The sequence below is a fragment of the Gavia stellata genome, chromosome Z (genome assembly GCF_030936135.1).
Source record: "Gavia stellata isolate bGavSte3 chromosome Z, bGavSte3.hap2, whole genome shotgun sequence".
NCBI lineage: Eukaryota > Metazoa > Chordata > Aves > Gaviiformes > Gaviidae > Gavia > Gavia stellata.
This window is the reverse complement of record NC_082637.1, coordinates 4,746,214-4,764,459: the sequence shown is the minus strand read 5'-3', so window position 1 is coordinate 4,764,459 and position 18,246 is coordinate 4,746,214. Positions and strand designations below refer to the sequence as shown.

General features: G+C 42.6%; 1 protein-coding gene across 1 annotated transcript in view; it reads right to left on the bottom strand.

Annotated features, from left to right (window-relative positions):
- Positions 1-17,251, bottom strand: part of LOXHD1 (lipoxygenase homology PLAT domains 1) — a 78,670-nt gene extending 61,419 nt beyond the window's left edge. Inside the window, exons 1-10 of the mRNA XM_059834123.1 lie at positions 17,237-17,251; positions 16,711-16,903; positions 15,725-15,885; positions 12,271-12,571; positions 11,581-11,735; positions 9,561-9,694; positions 8,507-8,655; positions 7,091-7,195; positions 6,235-6,363; positions 1,240-1,421 (exon numbers count right to left, since the gene is read on the bottom strand). Of these exons, the coding sequence (XP_059690106.1) occupies positions 1,240-1,421; positions 6,235-6,363; positions 7,091-7,195; positions 8,507-8,655; positions 9,561-9,694; positions 11,581-11,735; positions 12,271-12,571; positions 15,725-15,885; positions 16,711-16,903; positions 17,237-17,251 (1,524 nt within the window). The remainder of the gene's footprint in view (positions 1-1,239; positions 1,422-6,234; positions 6,364-7,090; positions 7,196-8,506; positions 8,656-9,560; positions 9,695-11,580; positions 11,736-12,270; positions 12,572-15,724; positions 15,886-16,710; positions 16,904-17,236) is intronic.
- Positions 17,252-18,246: the final 995 nt, after the last annotated feature.

The window sequence follows — 18,246 nt, the reverse complement described above, 5'->3', positions numbered from 1 at the left end:
AAGAAATAACAGTAACACTCAGTTTAAGATTTATACTATGGTTTAATGCAACCTCTATTATGAAAAACCGTGTGGAAACTCCACCGAAATAAGTCTTACTCTTTGTTTTTAACAAATCGCACTGGGGATTTATTTTATGATTCATGCCATATAACAACAATGTGGGCTGGAAGCATTTTAACTTGTTAAAAAGTTTAGTTTAAGATTTGCCTTCAATTATTTTACAAAAACAAACCAAACTCAAAACACAGAGAGGTTGTGCAGTCCTCTACAAAGTCAGTGTTGGTGTTGCATCCAGGGAGGGAAGGTGAGGACATGAAGCAGTACCAAAAGGGTAGGCTAGAGCAGGGCTGCCTATATTTTTGCCTCTCACAAATTCTCCGCAATAACAATATATTATGAATAGGAATTGCTGAATACTGTAGATGTAAATGAGCTCATTCATTTACGTGCACTGGTTTAGTATTTGCATACACTTCAGGAAATATTTGATAAGACCTTTCAAAAAGTTAGCGTCGCGTATTCAAAAATCACAGTATCTGCAGCAAAGTAATAATCTCTCTGTTCGAGGATACAGAGAAACAGAGCATGATGTTTAGGTTGTCACGTAAGCAGTGAGCACCATGGACCAGATCCTTCAACATAATCTGCTGAAACAAGAACATGAAAGGATGCATGGGGACCTTAAACACAAGGCAGCCAATTTCAGCGATACTGCAAGCATTTGTTTCCTGTTACCTTTCAAAGTGTTGCAAACTGCAAGAGAAAGCAAATATGCAAGCAAATAAGCGTGATAAGGAGAGGTACACATATTAGATCCAGCATGCACAGAGACTGATACCCTCTCTTTACCAAGTATGGTCTAGGAAATGGGAAGATGTAAAGACCTTCCAAAGTGGCTCTCAACTTCACCTGGAAGAGGAAGCCTCCATATCCATGTATTGGTACATCTCATCTCCATGACAAAATTGCACCAGCCTTTACAAGGCTTAACATAACATGAGGCCCCAGGGGCACTGCATGTTGATACCTTTGAGTTGCTACTAACCAGAGGTCGGTGAGAAAAGATTTGATCCAGTACACAGCAAGTCCGTTGCAGAACAGAGTTTTGAACCCACATTCTTTGAGTAAAAGAGCTGAGTAGCTTTCCCTAAAAGAGGAAAAGTTCCCTTCACTCCATTTTCTCTTCTTAATCCCCTCAGGGCAACCTAAGATGAGAGTGAGCATCTTTGATCTTACCTCCACAATAAACTGATTCACTGAGTTCCTTTCAAAATACATCCTTTGCTCTCTCTTGTTGAGGCACAGGGATTTCTGCTGAGTACAGATCCCATCTGTTCCATAGAGAACAATGAAGACATCTGCGTCTGTGCCAGCTCCAAAGATGTCACTGGTGTAGACTGTGATCTCGTAAGGAACAACTGATTTAGGAAATGGCAGAAAATTAAACAAACCAACAGAAGTTAGTAAGCAGCTTACCAACACTCCTAAGAACATTTTAATGAGATGGGAAAACTCAGCAGTTAAAGGGAAGAGGGTAGGAACCACACACTTGTGGTCATTTAGTTATCAAGCTGGTCAGCACTATGAGAAACCACAGGAATTTCCTTTAACCCTATAAGGCCGATTGACCTTGATGGATTGTTCATTTACTGAGATTTTGGGGTTAATCACATGATCAGAAAGCGCTCAGTATATTTATACCTGCCATCTAAAGTTATTGAAACAGGATTTACTTCAACAGCTCAAGTCTTAAAGCAAAAGATGAATTCACAATTTTTGAGCAACTAGGCAGATGGATGAAGTTAAGCCAACTGGAGGCAGTATATAAATATTGATTGATAAAATATCTCCTATTATTTTCATTACTAAACAAGTGACAAAACTCAATCATAAGGAAAAAAATAAAACCCTTTGCTGTCCACTCTGATCCAGTTTTCTCTTAGTACCGCCTTCTCCATAACACCAAGGCAAACAGGTCAAATTACTACCAGATCAATGGTGAATGCAGTACAGTAAGGATCAAGCCCCTAAATACTTCCTTATTCTGTTCCCTTGGTTTCTCCAGAATGTCCCATGACCCCAGAATCTATCTTCACAGCTTCTCAGTCCTGGGTTCTGCTGGAGCATGACTCGGACTTGCTCGGGAATAAGACTGACCCAGGAATAAGACTGGGGCTCTGTTCCTGGCTCTGCTACACATCTGTTGACTATCCTCAGTTGCCAAGGTGAGATGGTGTTTAGCTCACAGAGTAAGAAGCCTGTGTTCAGATGTCTGCATGCCAAATAGGTGTGTACGTCTCCAGATGTAATCACTAAAGTCAGTGGAGTTTGGAGAAACAGTCAGACAAGCAAATGCAGGCATCTTCCTCGGGGTTAGCTGAATCATTCTCCAGATCCACCCTCTGTGAATGACCAAACATTTATTGATGATAACGGGAATTCAGACACTCCACTGTCATGAGGACCAGTAAATTCAGGGGTGCCATTTGGCAAACTGAATCCTGTCCCCATCTCTTTTGAATCCTTTCTGAAATCTATAGATGAAAAATCCCAGGTAAGGCTTGGGCACCACCGAGTAGCTGCAGGGACTTCTCCTGCTGCAAGCAGACACAATCCCTGTAGTCCACGTCGCTACCCATAAGCACAGCCTTCGACACCCAGCGCTATCACCAGGATCTGCTCGAGGCCATCCCTCTCCCATACACCACCTACCCAGCTTCCACCGTTTCCCATCCCTCACTACGATCTTCTCAGCTGCTTGTCATCTGCAGCCTCCCACACTGCATCGACTTCAGTCATCTTTGCTATTTACACTACAGTACTCGGTGCTATATTTCAGATTCAGCATCTCTGTTAGGGTAGAAAGAAGGTTTCTGGCACCGTATCTGTTACTGTTGGAGTAACTCTGATCATGCGTATCAGAGACTAATCATTCATTAACAGCCCAGGCTCTCTAAATATGGCTCTCGGGAGAAGAGAGATGAAGAAGTTTTCTTCTACAGAGAGTCAGCCTGGAGGTACTTAATATTCTTTCTGCCCAACCCAATGAAATCTGCTCTGCTGTGCTGCAGGTAAACTGGAATAGTTTCTCCAGTACGTAAGAGTGGGAAAAAAAAAATCCTGGAGGCCAAAAATCGCATGCTACACATTATGAATTAAAAATTATCTTCTCTGCTGAAGTCCGTGGCGCTTGCTCTTGTTGCTTGAATATTAACGTCAGCTTAGAACTGAATCAGCAAAGTGGCACCGTAACAAGGTCACTAGCAGCACAACTTTTAGCTGTCAGACACCCATTTCATTTACATGGCACTTTTAAAGTTGTATCCCCACAGGGGTGATTTTAATTGGACTGCCGATGACATGTTTTCATCGTTTGTTCGGCGTGAAACAATTCTGGCACGAGTCATCATAAAACAAATCAAACCCTTTCGTTACCTCTGGCAAACTGAAACCCCCAGTTTAATAGTTAGGAAACCAGGATGCAGCAAATAGCACATTGGGAATGGTTTAAATGTCGAAACAGCCTAAGCTGACACACAGCCTGGTGCAACCTTTTTGCCAGAGAGGCCTGACTATTTTCAAAGGCTGAATGTGGACTGCTGACAAAAATCAGGTTTACACGAACTATGTACTCAAAGGCATGGTATGCCAGAAACTTTTACCTCATTGTAATATACAGGGACATTAATAAATTATATAGTCAACATCTGCATCAAAATACATATCGAATGGGACAACATGGAAAAACTTGATGAGAAGCACGTAGAAGGTCTCTGGGTGATATTCACTCTTATGGACGTATTCACTGTATCTATCTACCAATTTATTTTTTCAGACACAAAGACTATTATGTCTTCCAGCTGACGGACAAAAGTGAGGAAGGGAGCAAAGAGTATCCGTTCTTCTGCTCCAGACAGTTTAGGTAAAGTAAGAAAGACATGAGAAATAAAAAACAGCTTGGTCAAAGCATGGGGGAGGCACAAACAGATGATGTTGGCAGATCCTCAGAGAAGAAAGATGATTTTAGCTTACAGACTGCAGGATATGAGGATCTGGATGTTGGAGGGTCGGCTAGCCAGTGTGAAGACCTTCAACACGAACTACAGTGTTGACAGTAAAAAAGGAGCCAAAGCAGCTGGTAGTCTTCTGTGTGGTTATTCTCACAGCTGTTTATGAAGGAAACTGAGGCAGTAAAAGAGAGATTGGGCAGCTCTAACTTTTGATATCTAAATAAGGAACTGCAGGAGGTGAGGCTTTTGATACCATCAATGCACACAATGAGGGATGCAAGGAGATAGGAGACAGCTTTGGTGAGAACAGGTTATCACTTGTCCAGAGTGACCTAGGAAGCACCTGGCAGGGCATGGGGTGGAAATCAACTCTCAGGTTCCAGACCTCATCCCTCATCATCGTGGCATCCAACCTAACGAAGGGAAAAGGTAATTTTGGTAGTGCCCTGAAGGTGGGCCAGGAAATATTGTCGACAACTTGAAATGGGGCAGATCAGGGAGGGACAAGTCAAATACAGTTTCAGGGCTGCGAGTTCCCTGCACGCAGTCAAGGATGCACAGGTGAAAAGGGAAGGAGAGGGCTACAAAAAACCCAACATAATGTTTCCAGTCATTTATTTCAAGAAAGCCATGTTATCTGATTCTCAGTGTTCTGGAGGCAGGAAAAGTTACCCCACTAGAAGAGTTTGAGGTGCCACAGCAGACTTGAAAATTATAAGTTTAGTACTCAGAAGGAGCTCCCAAAAGACACTGGATTTACCCCAAGCATTAATTTAGAGGGGAGTGAAGAGTAAGGAAAAATTGGAGAACATTAAAAGAGGCAGATTGGTGCAACACTATCAGAAAAGTACCACACCGAAGAAATTCTGGAAGAGGGTCTTTCAGCAAGAGAGGTGTGTGCAATGCCAAAGGCACTGGGGGAACCAAGGCTTGGAAGCAAGACCAAAGTGTCTGCTTTGACAATAGAAACAGCAATATTAGAATGGAACAAGATCAAAGGGAAACTGGAGACAAGGATGACAGCTTGGAATGGGCTGAGGACTTGCAGATGAAAGGGCAAGAGGGAGCAAAAAGACAATCGTACACAGTCACATGGCTTCTAATGACTCTCTGATTTGGGAAATACAGGAAATGTTAGTCTAGAGCACCCAGAGGAACCTTCTGGTAGTAACTGGAATAGTTGGCATGTGATGTATTTATAAATTTTTTAAAGCCAATTCAAGGGAGAGGCCAGGCCTATAAAACTGCATGAGCTAGTGAGATTTTATCTTCTGTAATGATGGGTGTATCCTGGGGAAATGGCGTTCTGCTCACATGGGATATATTCTGTTGTCTGCAGTTCTGCAGGGAAGATAATTCTCTCAATGGCTCCATCATCCTCCGATTTATCCAGCCAACGGCCACAAGGGAACTTGAGGCACTGTCCCAGTGATGGGGCATCAATCTCCACCCATTCCAGAAACCAGCCAGTTGAATTACCTGTGTTTGGAGAGATAACAGTGAATAACCCACAAAGCCTTTACAGACAACAGTAAATGAAACATTGCATTCCATACCTCTGAGAAATAAAACTTCCTCTCTTTTGCCAATGGAAAAATAGAATAGATACCATAAAGATCATTGCATGCTATTGTCCAGGTTTGAGCTAATGTGCTTTACATTTCTTTATGTGTCGGGTTAAAGATGTGCACGTGGAAGTGCTAATTACTCCATCACTTGGATTAATTTGCCTTTGTAATAAGACAGAGGAGTTATCAACAAACATGTCCCTTGGTGCCCCACAGGGAAGGAACACATGTGTCCTTCCACTCCTTCCCTTGTTTGTAGTAGAGACACGGACATGTCTAAAAAGCAGCCAAGACTTGATGATCAAAACAACTAAAATATTGATAAAGAAATGAGACAAGTCTATAGGTCCCATGCGTGACAAGAAAAAATACGAGGTTTGGTGATGTATGAGGAATCTCTCTAAAGATGGGGCTGCAAAACTAATGACCCTCTTACACAGAGACAGAGGTTGCAAAGCTACCTGAAAGTTGCCACCACTGTGCGCTTATTGCCACAACCATGGAAATGGTATTAGCAGCAAAGATAGTAGCAACAACAGCAAGGATCTGTCACCAAAAGGTAAATTACGTTTGGGGTCTTGGAGGCAGGTTATTTTATATAGCAAACTGCCTCATGCACTAGAAATACTACGTTACAAAGCAGATTGTCTTACCTTTATTGTCATGGCCTATCTTGATTTTTTTCAGGTCTCCAATGTCCACAGATTCCACTGTAAACTCATCTACCTTCCCACGCTCAAATTTGTTCTTGTTAATCTTTGAGGCCTTTAGGCTGACTATTCCTGTTGTGGCGATGCAAAAGGACATTGTTCAGCATGTGAAACAAATCCTCTGGGAATGTCAACAGTGGAACATGGGAAGTGGCTAAAACGTAAAAAACGGCTTTTCATCTCAAGATCTGAGCTTTGTCCCTCCCTCCTTCTGAACCCAAATCTGTATCAACACCCAAAATATACATAATTCCTTTCTTGAGTGATTGTCTGGCAGTGCCGCAGGGACAATGCTGTTGCGCTGTGTTCACAGCTGAAGAAATTGGTCCTACCCATCAGTTCCCCGTCACTCTCACAGGCATCCGAGTCTCTGCACACACAGCTCAGCTGCTTCCAAGAGGATTTGCTCATCAGCTGATTAAATACTTCTGGGCCACTCAAAGAGGCAGAGGAGAGCTGGATTTCAGGAGCATGCTGATTCATTGCTGAGGAAAGCAAATCATTCACTGCATTCACTACTCAGTAATGTAGTCCCAGTCAACTGTGCTGTTTCTATAATTGAAATTAAAGCCTTTAGATCGGCAGCTGGTGCAAATCAGCGTCGCAAAGTTCGACAGTGATTTACAGCAGCTGGTGGCATGCTCCCAGCTATCACAATGTATGCAGAGACAGCGAGAACATGAAGTTGTGCTAAAAAGGAGTGAGGAATGGGTATTGAGGAAACAAAAGGAAACCGTGACCTGTCTTTTCAGGTGTCCAGCAGTGAGGTGCTATCCTTTTCCAACACATGAAGCCATACCTGTATCATCTTTACTTCCATAGAGAGTGATGAAGACATTGGCATCTGTCCCAGCATTCTTCTTGTCCCCGGTTTTCACTTTCACAGTGTATGTTGTTGACTTAGCTGTCAAATAAAATATCGTAATTTAAGAATGTGAAGTCTGAGCAGGAATTAACTCTACTTTTCATTGCATAATGTGTGTTTGGTTTGGGTTTTATTTTGACTGATCACAGCCATGTTGTAATCTCTAATTCCTGTCATATGTTGTGGTAGCTCCTGGGGTGAGCTGGGCTATCTGGTTGCAGAGCCTTCTACTGCTCCAGTCTTTCAGTACGTTGTCTGCATATCTACAGATAAGAAATGGGCTCAAGCCTTCCCATTTGCTTCCTGGCATCTCTAAGGCTTCTCAAAGCTGCCTTTGCCTATACTATTTCATTAACCGCCCCCCCCCCCCTTTATTCTATTAGCAACAAATAATATATATGCATATAACACATACAAGAAAGTATGTGCACTTTGACATATATATTCATTATATATGCCATTTATATTCACGAACACACCCTTCACAATAGCATCATTAGGGAGGTTTCTATTGCACCATCCTCTAGCAAGCGCAATAAACTCATTAAAAATGTGGAAAAGTCTAATATGTTCTTCACTGTGCTGCAAAAATAGTTGAGATTTCCAAAACAGCACCTTTCTTCCATAATTAGACACGTTTCCAAGATGCTGCTCAGCCAGCGGGTCCTCCCGAACCAAAAGGCTAAACAAGTTGTGGAAATTTGTCGGCTACACAATTGTGGAAATTACTGATGTATTCAAAAGCATCTGAGGTGCAATTAGGGGAGAGTTTAAGACCTTTCACTGGCAGTGAAGCCAGCAGAAGCGCTGGGCACTCAGCACCTTTCAGTATCAGACCCAGGACTGTGTCATTGCTCTGTGGTTACCATGCAAAATTATGTACAAGAGAGAGAAAGTTATTTTGGAGTACAACGGACACAAGCAGCAAGGTGGGAAGTGAGACAAATTTAGGTCCCTTCCCTTTCTCTGGTCATGTTTGCTCTCTACTTGGTTTCACGTTGAAACATTTAACCATTCCAGTCCATGATGTGAAATGGGTGGGATTTTTGCCTTAGATATTTGTAACTGATGTGCATTTCGGTTGAGAGATGATGACTGAACATGGTCTTCATCTTCCTAGCTTTCTCACTTTGGGTCCAATCTTGCAAGATGATTAAATCCCTTAAAAATGAGGAGTGTCCACTCCACTGGCTGACACACACTTCACACCTCATTCACACCTGAAAACTTCATGGTTGGGGCAGAATTACTCACAGCCTAGTGAACACTAACCGTTAATGCCCTTAGCACTGCTAATAACTTGGTTTCTTGTCAACCCCATACTGGAAGAAATACAAGGCTAACATAAACCTTTCTGTTCCAGGCCCAGCGTTGCAAGAGACTGGCCATCATTTTCCGAATCTTTCTTTACAAATGCTTCATCCACTGGGACCAGCTCCCTGACAATCTGACCGTCATCTTCCTCAACTGCTAACCATCGCTGGCATGGAAAATAATACCTACAAAAATGACAGCAGCACCCAGCACTTACACAGGTCTTCACAGGTTTTAATAACATAAATAAGCACACATCAGAGGCTACTTAAAGAAAACACGATTACTCAAAGCTGAACAATAACTCTGTTTTCATCCTTGAGCTTTGGTATTGTTTGTGGGAACTAAATCCATAAATAGGCTAGTGAGCACTTACTGAAAAGTGCTGTTTCCGAGCTGTCAGCCCCATATGACTGATTCCTTTTAGTTTTTACTCCCAGAAGAACCCAAATAACTCAAGGGAACCTCTGGTCTCCCAGGCATTTTCTGTTTATGAAGAGTGGACCCATCCTGAGGTCCTTATGAGCAGTCCCACCCACCAGAGCATTGTGCAACTTTTAAGCATGTGACTTTAAGCACGTTCCAGCTCAAAGGCAAGCCTGTATTTCAGGTTTTTAACAGCCTAGGCTTTGCTCACCCAGCTGACCTGTGAAAATCATGGCAGTTTGCTTAGATCAGGACTTGCTTTTGGCCCGGATCTTTGCATTAGGTGCAAAAGAGAAAGGAAATGGGAGGTCAGGGACTTCCAGAGTGGACCCTTGAAAGGAAACTATGAGTGCAGGCTCTGCAAGGGGACCTCTTCGGGAGGAAGAGTCCCTCCCAGGAGAAACAGGTTTCCTTCCAAACACTGCTGGTTCCCAAACTGCAGAGATACTGGGACATCAAAACCCCACACAGAGGTACCCCAGAATGGCCCCACAATCATCACACAATCATCACAAGGCTCCCAAAGGGTGCCTGCTCCCTGTGAGTTGGTGAGGAGCCATGACGATGCCCTTCTGCATCGCCTCTGCCTTCCCGCGGTTCTGCAGACTCCTGAGAACGTGCCCCCTTTTCTGACCATATGAAAAGGGTGCGACAGGCTGCTCACGTGGTGCTCTCCTTGAGGTCAACAATCTCTACCCTCTCCAGGAACCAGCTTGGGCTAGCACCAGAGTTATCGTGGCGGATCCGCAGCTTCTTCAGCTCACCCAAGTCAATGGCTTTGATGGTGAACACATCCACCTGCACAGAAGGCAAGAGGCAAATTACTCTGTTTCCCAGAAAGGGGGAGAGAAAGGCAGTAAATTAGAAAGTCATAGAATTATAGAATGGTTTAGGTTGGAAGGGACCTTAAAGATCATCTAGTCCAACCCCTCTGCCATGGGCAGGGACACCTTCCACTACACCAGGTTGGCTGAAGGCCCCATTGAACCTGGTCTTGAACACTTCCAGTGTTGGGGCATCCACAACTTCTCTGGTTCTAGTCCCTCACCACCCTCATAGTGCAGAATTTCTTCCTTGTATCTAATCCAATTCTACCCTCTTTCAGTTTAAAGCCATTACCCCTTCTGCTATCACTACATGCCCTTGTAAAAAGTCCCTCTCCAGCTTTCTTCTAGGCCCCTTCAGGTACTGGAAGGCTGCTCAAAGGTGTCCCCAGAGCCTTCTCTTCTCCAGGCTGAACAACCCCAACTCTCTCAGCCTGTCCTCACAGGAGAGGTGTTCCAGCCCTCTGATCGTTTTTGTGGCTTCCTCTGGACCCGTTCCAACAGGTCCATGTCTTTCCTGTGCTGAGGACCCCAGAGCTGGACGCAGTACTGCAGGTGGGGTCTCACCAGAGCCAAGCAGAGGGGCAGAATCACCTCCCTCGACCTGCTGGCCACACTCCTTTTGATGCAGCCTAGGACAGAGTAATCTTTTTTCCCATTAAAAGAAAAGGTGTTTCTAAGTCCCCCTTGTATTCTTTGGGTGGATGTACTAAAATAACTACAGAGCTGTGCACTCAACCACTAACACTCATGCTTGGCTCCTACAAGGCAGTAATGGGCACAGAGCTGCACAACCCTTCACTCCTTTCTTTACCTCATCCCCATTTCAGCTTCCGCTAGGTTTAACTCATCTCTCCTAAATCTCATTCCTTTCAGGCTTAGTATTTTCCCCCAGATTGAAACTGGAACTGGACACAAACATATTGACTCCATGGAAACTCTCGTGTGCACCTCCATGTGCTTTATTTCAAACCACAGAATTTCTTCCTTTTGTCATTTACTACAACCAAGAGGTTCATTTATTAGCTGTATTAGTGTGACAGGATGGTCCTTGTTATCATAATAATTTAAACATCTTAATGTGATTAACTTGTTGGTAGACTTTGGGTTTCTACTCCCAAGAGCAGAGAACATTACATTTGCAGCTTGGAGCTCTTCCCACTGAATGAAGAACCATGTGCAGGTTGCAGTTTCACTGGTGCCAAGCTCATAAATCACAGCTAACAGCTTATTTAACAACCTTAGGCTCTTTTTTGTGATTGCAAGTTTTCCACAGCTGCTTATTGTTTCTGTAATTTTTTTTATTCAAAATTATTCCTTGAACAATTCCTGGCTATAATAGTAGCTTGTTTATTGTTCATAAACATTTTTATGGCAAATATTCAATCTACAAGAGATGTTGTTTAATTGGATTGGATTATAATGTAATTATAGCACACTGTGTAATATTGCTTTTATTCCCTGACTGGTTGAGTAGAACATTTAGAATCATATTTGCAATCTAACTACTGACATACTTGAGCTGCCTCACAAATGCTCTCCAGTATTAATCTAAAGTTTGTGGTTTTCAAGTATTCCTGGCAGGAAACATTACCAGAATGCTTACAGGAAGCAGACGCAAAAGGTGGCTCCAAAGAAGAATTGTTGTTCAGCTTATTATTGAAATTAATTTCCCCTGGAAAATGTTTTCAGGCATTTTGCTTTAAATAATATATTTAAGAAATAAAACACATCCGAGCTTTAAGCTGAAAGAAAAAGCCAAGCCTTGCAGAGAAGAGGCTGTAATGAATGGCCAGCGTGATAACTGAGAGAGCTCTGCCATCCTTCTGCTCGCTTGACTGAGTTGAGTTCATGCATTACCTGGCCCTTTTCAAACTTGTTGAGGTTATTTGACCTTTTCAGCTGGCGCTCACCGGTGTCTCCTCTTCCTACGCCATAGATGCTCAAGAAGACATTAGCATCCGTCCCAGCTCCCCACACATTCCCAGTGAGAACATGGACTTCGTACGTATTCTCTGCAGGTAAAATTGCAAAGGCAGGTCAGGAGGAACCCAGAGATAACCATATTTCATCAGATCCGTGGCTCACCATGAAAGCACGTAGCCCAAAAATGCTGGCACAGTCAGCTTTAAGAAAGATTTTGTCTAGAGTTTGCTTGCATCTATCTTAAAACATGAGCAGCTCCACCTTTCTCCAGCCCTTGTCATTAACTATATAAATAGTTACAGCTTGCTAAACTCCCAGCCACAGTGGTAACTTGTGGGACTTGCAACCCAAGTGCCCCAGACAAGCCTTGGAGAATCCTATAGAAGTCCTTTAGGATACTCCCATTTCAGGCTGTTTCCTCCATCCTCTGCCTTAGTTTAACCACTGTCCTCTTCCTCCCCAGAGCTGATCAACCAAACCACAGTGTAAGCTACACTGCAGGCCTGGGGCAATGGGATGGCTGGGGGGGCCATAAATGGTCCTGGCAAAGCACCACAGCATGGTTATCGTCCTTCATGCAACCGCTGTATCCACACACACATGCACATTCCCTCTGATATTTACCCTCCAGGGCAGATTCTCCATCAGGCACCAGCTCCACCACAAGCTCCTTATCTCCTTCGTCTTTAGCCAACCAACGGTGTGCCACAAACGTATAGACATCCATTACTTCTTCCACCTTGGTCTCCTCTTCTTCCTCCTCCTCAGACTTCTTCTTCTTCTTCTTCTTCTTTTTATCAGACTCCTTCATCTTCGTGGCAAGCCGCTTCAGCGTGATGCTTTCCAGGAACCAGCCATCCCCAATGCCTTTCCCATCATGGCCTATCCGAATCTTATATATCTTGCCAACATCTGCAGCCTCTCTCTGCGACCAAAGGAAAGTCAGCACCCAGGAGGATATAAGACATCTTAACTTCATAAAGTGCATTCTTAAAAATGAGGAACATCACCTCTATCACCCAAAACATCTAAGCAAGGATAAGATCAATTTTTTATCCAAGTTTACATTTACTTTTTCCTCCTGCTTTATTCCTTCATACTTCCCATCACCAAATCTTGTCTGAACAGACTGAGCTGAAGACATTCAGAGCAAGTAGGGCAAGGATAGGAGCTGAATTCATATTTACTGGGCTCCCTACTTCTCCGTTCCTCTCCTCACCAGTATTGTCTCCATGGTGGCATTAAAGGTGAATATGCCAAAATATCATACTAGTTTATCAGATTCTCAGTGCCTGAGTTCTTTTTTAAACTAATAATAAGATACATTTAATACTCAGCATGAGACACGAACCAAGCAAGAAGCAATAACGGTATAGTGAAAAGGCAGTAAACTTGGACTCAGACAACCTGATCTCTGACACGGACCATGGGCTTGGACTGCCCTTCTCCTTACTTCTCATGTGGAAAATTAGAAGAATATCTTCTCACTTGGCTAGAGTGTAGAGAGGATGCAATTATTAGTGATTACAATGCATCAGTGGCAGAAGGCTGTATCAATCAGAAGATTTCCATCTCTCTAGTCAACACAGGAGTTACAAAACCTTGTTGGTTTAGATTATTTGTCTGGATTACTACCTAATGTCGTTGGATAGAAGGTTTTACTCCACACAATCCTTTAACAACCAATGACTTGTTTCTGATGATTGCTTATGCTGTTAGGCAGTGTTTATGTTATAAAACTTGCAAACATTTGCTTCAGGCTGAAATCTGGCTATTGGCAAATAAGGTTTCAGTCTAGAAACATTTTTTTCTATAGTAGATTAAAACAAAATCAATTGCACACAAGATGCTTATCAGAAAACTAAAATTGATCCAGCTGTCTTGGCGTAAAGAATGTGTCTTTCCTTACACTGGTTTACCCTTAGATTTGCTATAATCATCCTACATGGCCTGTCTATAACTGATGGCATTTCCTATAAGCATGTAGCTCACAAATTCTTATTCTTGCCCATATCTTTCTGTAAATATTCATATCATGAAAGAGATAGATCTGTCTATTAATGCTTCAGAGCTTCTGCCTTGCATGCTTATAAAAAAAATTACAGAAAATGGGCAGAACTTTAAAGTCTGGCAATAAACATCTGAGAGAGAATATAAACATGGCTATGTATACAGAACACTGTACATGTGGCTTTATTATAAATCTGATAAGTTAATAGCTTTTACTCATAAATTTTGGAAAGCTTATTTCCTTTAAAATCAGGGAAACCTAATCTTAAAATTATAGAGAGTCTTTAAAAAGAGTCTTTAAAAAGACTCTCACCATTTATAAGGTGCTAGTCATCTTAAAACCCAAAGAACTCATTAAAAATGGATAAACATTACTAACTCCATTCTATAAAGCAAGAAACTGAGGCAGAAGGAGGTGAACTGATCTCATAAATACACTCTACAAAACTGTGGTAAAGCTCTGGATAAAGGCACCTCCATTTGGCCAGTGGCAATGGGAAGGATACCTGAGTCTTGATGACTCAGGGGACCTTCCACAACTAGCTCCAAGTAGGTGCTTAACTGTGTGATGAGATGGATCTCACCTCTGTGGGACTGCAAATTCACAAAGAGACCTAGGCACCACAGTGCTGAGCCTTATGCCTTGAGCACATACGACAGATGTGCCTTAAATCCTGCTTCCCTCTGGGCTCTGTGTTTCACTGTCCAGATGTTGGTGTCTCTTGAGGTTACTTCAGTACAGAAGGATGTGGCTCTGACATGCCCTGACAGCACATCCTGTCCTTTCTCTAACCCCGTATCAGGGCAAGAACTAAGACCATTCCTTTCCCCCCAGACCTTGGTTTCTCTGGACAGAAAACCCAAGCAAGCAAGCCAGAAAAGGATGGTGGTCCAACATAGCCAGGGCCCACTCAGGAGAGGATGCCTGACCGCACTGCGGTGAACACCCGCTGCTCAGCCTTGTCCACCCAGCACCTCTTGCTGGATTAACCAGATCCTGGTTCACACACCTGAATTATGTCTGAGGCTTTTCATGCCTGCAAATACTCTAATTACTGTTGTGTTGCTCAGAAAGAGGAGTGGACTCTGCTTTATCAACCTAAATCAGACCTCGTTATGAGGTTTATCAACCTGAAAGGAGGTTGCAGAGAGGTGGGTGTTGGTCTCTTCTCCCAAGTGACTAGCGACAGGACAAGAGGAAACGGCCTCAAGTTGTGCCAGGGGAGGTTCAGGCTGGATATTAGGAAAAATTTCTTTAGAGAGAGAGTGGTGAGACACTGGAAGAGGCTGCCCAGGGAGGTGGTGGAGTCACCATCACTGGAGGTGTTCAAAGAACTTGTAGACATGGCACTTTGGGACATGGTTTAGTGGGCATGGTGGGGTTGGGTTGATGGTTGGACTTGATGATCTTACAGGTCTCTTCCAACCTTAGTGATTCTGTCATTCTGTAAATGCTGGACAGACCGATAGCTGGAGGAGTGTGCTGTACACCTCGAGCGCCGTGACTGTGCACTGCTCGCTGGACTAGTGCTACAGGCAGTAAAATCCATGGGGCAGTCACCCATTCACAGAAATTACAGCAGCAAACCTCTGTAGGCTTGGGCTGACAACATGTACCTGTGGTTAACGACGTGTCTGACCACAGGCAAAGCCAGGATTCCTTATATTCTGTATGGGGTTTCTTTTTCCCCAACTCCATAAAGAAAAGGGACAATGACATGTGGTCAGACCCAAAATCTAAGTTTAAGGTCTTTCGAGATCTAACATGAGCACCTCCTTTTGAAAGTAAAGGTAAACAAATGCTGCTATTAGACCATATTCTTCCATGACACCTTTGCTACCAGTCCCTCAGAAGATGAAAGTCACTCCATGAAGCACAAAACTTCCAAAAAGAAATACAAAGCCTCCCAAAAATATGGATAGAGGACAGCAGATACCAACAGATCTGGCAGTTTTGTTAAGAAGTCTATTGTTTTGTACGATTGGGCCAATTATTCTGTCGATGTCTCAGTTTTGGCTGGTCATTTCTTTCCCCTCATAGAAGCGGCAACGACTGCCTTCGTCATACCTTGAATATATCTGTGGCTCCCCGTTCAAAGTTGTTCGATCTGTTTTCTAAGGTGATCAATTCAGTTTTGCCAGTCTCGCCATAAATCTGCATGAAGACTTTGGCATTGGTGCCTGCGGCCCGCATGTCTCCGGTAACTACAGACACCTCGTAGTTTATCACTAGTCCAAAAATAAAGCAATTACATCAGCAGAGAAGCTCAGATAACAACATTCTTAAGGGCTCAGGTTCAAAATTAAATTATGTTGTCTTAACAAATGACCACGTAGCCAACCATTTGCTCTTATCCAAACCAAATGTGAGATAACGCAACTCTTCACTGAGGACTAACCTAAAAGTTTTCCTTTTACAAGTATTAAACCAGTGTCAGAGTGGTGCAAGATAGAGCCTTAAAAGGGAATTTCATTTCAGTATTAACTATAGAGGGGTTAAATGGTCTCCTTAATATAAAACAAGGGAGGGAGTTACACAGAGCAGAGGAAAAACATATCTTTTCTCAGGATCCCAAGGCAAATTTTAACCATAGCCTTAAAAGAAAACGAATGTACTGATGAAAGTCAAATAGGCAGTAGGGATTTGGTCCTTATTTATCAAACAGCCTCTCTTTTCTAGACAATGGGGTAATACAGGCAGGACGGGACATGTGCTTGTGCAGGACTGGGGCAATGGGGCAGGTAAATGTGAAAAAAGCAGAATCCACTGATACTGTAATGAAGAAGCACAGCATCTTGTGCTGTGTTACACTGTCCAGGACGTAAATTTTTCTTACAATCTCAGGAAAAGGAGATGGAAAACTCTGTAATGTTTTTCCAACTGTTTTAGAAAACAAAACAAGACCAGAATAATTTACTTTCCTCAGCAACATAAGCTCTTTGGGACAGGGACTTTTTGGTTTTGGTATCTAACCTGGTCCTTAAAAATGCTAGCAATACAAATTTATTGCTAGCTATAAAAAAGCACATATTTCTCAATGTGTTTTATCTCACATTTCTCAATAGGCACAATCTCACTTGGGTAGACCTCCACCTCCACCCTGCCATCAGCCTCATCTTTGTCGAGCCATCGGTTGCAGGGGAACATGTACTGCCTTCCCTGGACTGGAACCGTGATTTGGACACTGGCCAGGAACCAGCCAGACCGGAGACCCACGTTGTCATGTCCAATCAGTATTCGATTGATCTTTAAAAAAAAGCACACAAAAACGAAGAGGGCAGAAAAAAACCCAACACCACAGAATTTACTTAATATATAAAGACTCCTTCCCCTGGCACCCTGTTCTTCCAGCGTGTTCATGTAAATAATTTATATATGTATTTAACTATAAACTTAAAACACTCTTCACATGCCAGCATGTACGCTAGACTGCTGATGTAATAGTCTATACAAAATGTATTTCTTAATATCCAATGTAAAGGTCAGAGATTCTTACACCATATTCAGTCCTGAGCATTATATTGATTCTGAATTCAGACACTTGCACGAAGTACAGAACCACTTGTAATTAATTCTTACCTTCCCAATATCCATTGTATCTAGAGTAAACTCATCCACTCGACCACGTTCAAAATAATTGCCTAGATCATTATCAGAGACTAAGAGAGGCTCTTTGCTGGAGTCTGCTTTTTCGCCATAGAGTTTGATAAAAACTTTGGAGTCTGAGCTGGCACCGGGGATATCTCCTGTCTTCACGCTGATGTGATAACTGACATCTAAAGTGAGATCAATGTACAAAACACAGACACGTGAGTGGCATTTCCAGTGCTCAGCCAGGCAATCGGCTTTGAACAGATATAGGGCAGGAGGGCTCCAACTACAGACACAGAAAGGACTTTGCTCCATCCAGCATCTTAAGGCCACACTGGATAAGCTGTCACGCCATGGAGTTATTCACCAAAACATAAGAGATGCAACAGTTACACTAATAAGCAGAAAATATTCTGTACTCCACCTTCTCACTGTTAGATGATTACCAAGCCATAAAAATGAGCTTAGGCAAGTGAGGTGATTTCATTTTTTTTTTTTTTACTTACAATTTAATTCTACAGCTTTGACATTTTTTTCTAAAACAAAACAAAAAGCATCTCAACCTGAGCTCTGTAAGTGTTGTTTTCTAAAGAAAATTGTAGTATTGGAGCCCTCGTTCTCCAGAAAAGGACAATGTAATCTTTTTGGTGATTTTCTTCTGGGAACACAGTGTTATTCAATGGAATTTACTCTACTAAAGCAGTGGCAATTCAAGATCCTTCAGAGAAAACTATACAGGAAAGCAATTCTTATACAAATCATGACATTAAAAATCAAAGTTTCTTTCTACACATATAATGTTGCAATTATTCTCTTTTATGCAAATTAATCCCATTCATAAACTAGGATTTGAGGGTCAGAGGCATTTCCCCCCAAGTGACCTACTGCAGCTTCTTGCATAAGAATGGGAAAAAAAGCCCAGTAGATTTACTGTGAACTGCCATGAATCATTAAGTAGAATAAAGCAAGTAAATAGGTGCATACACAGCTCAAACCCA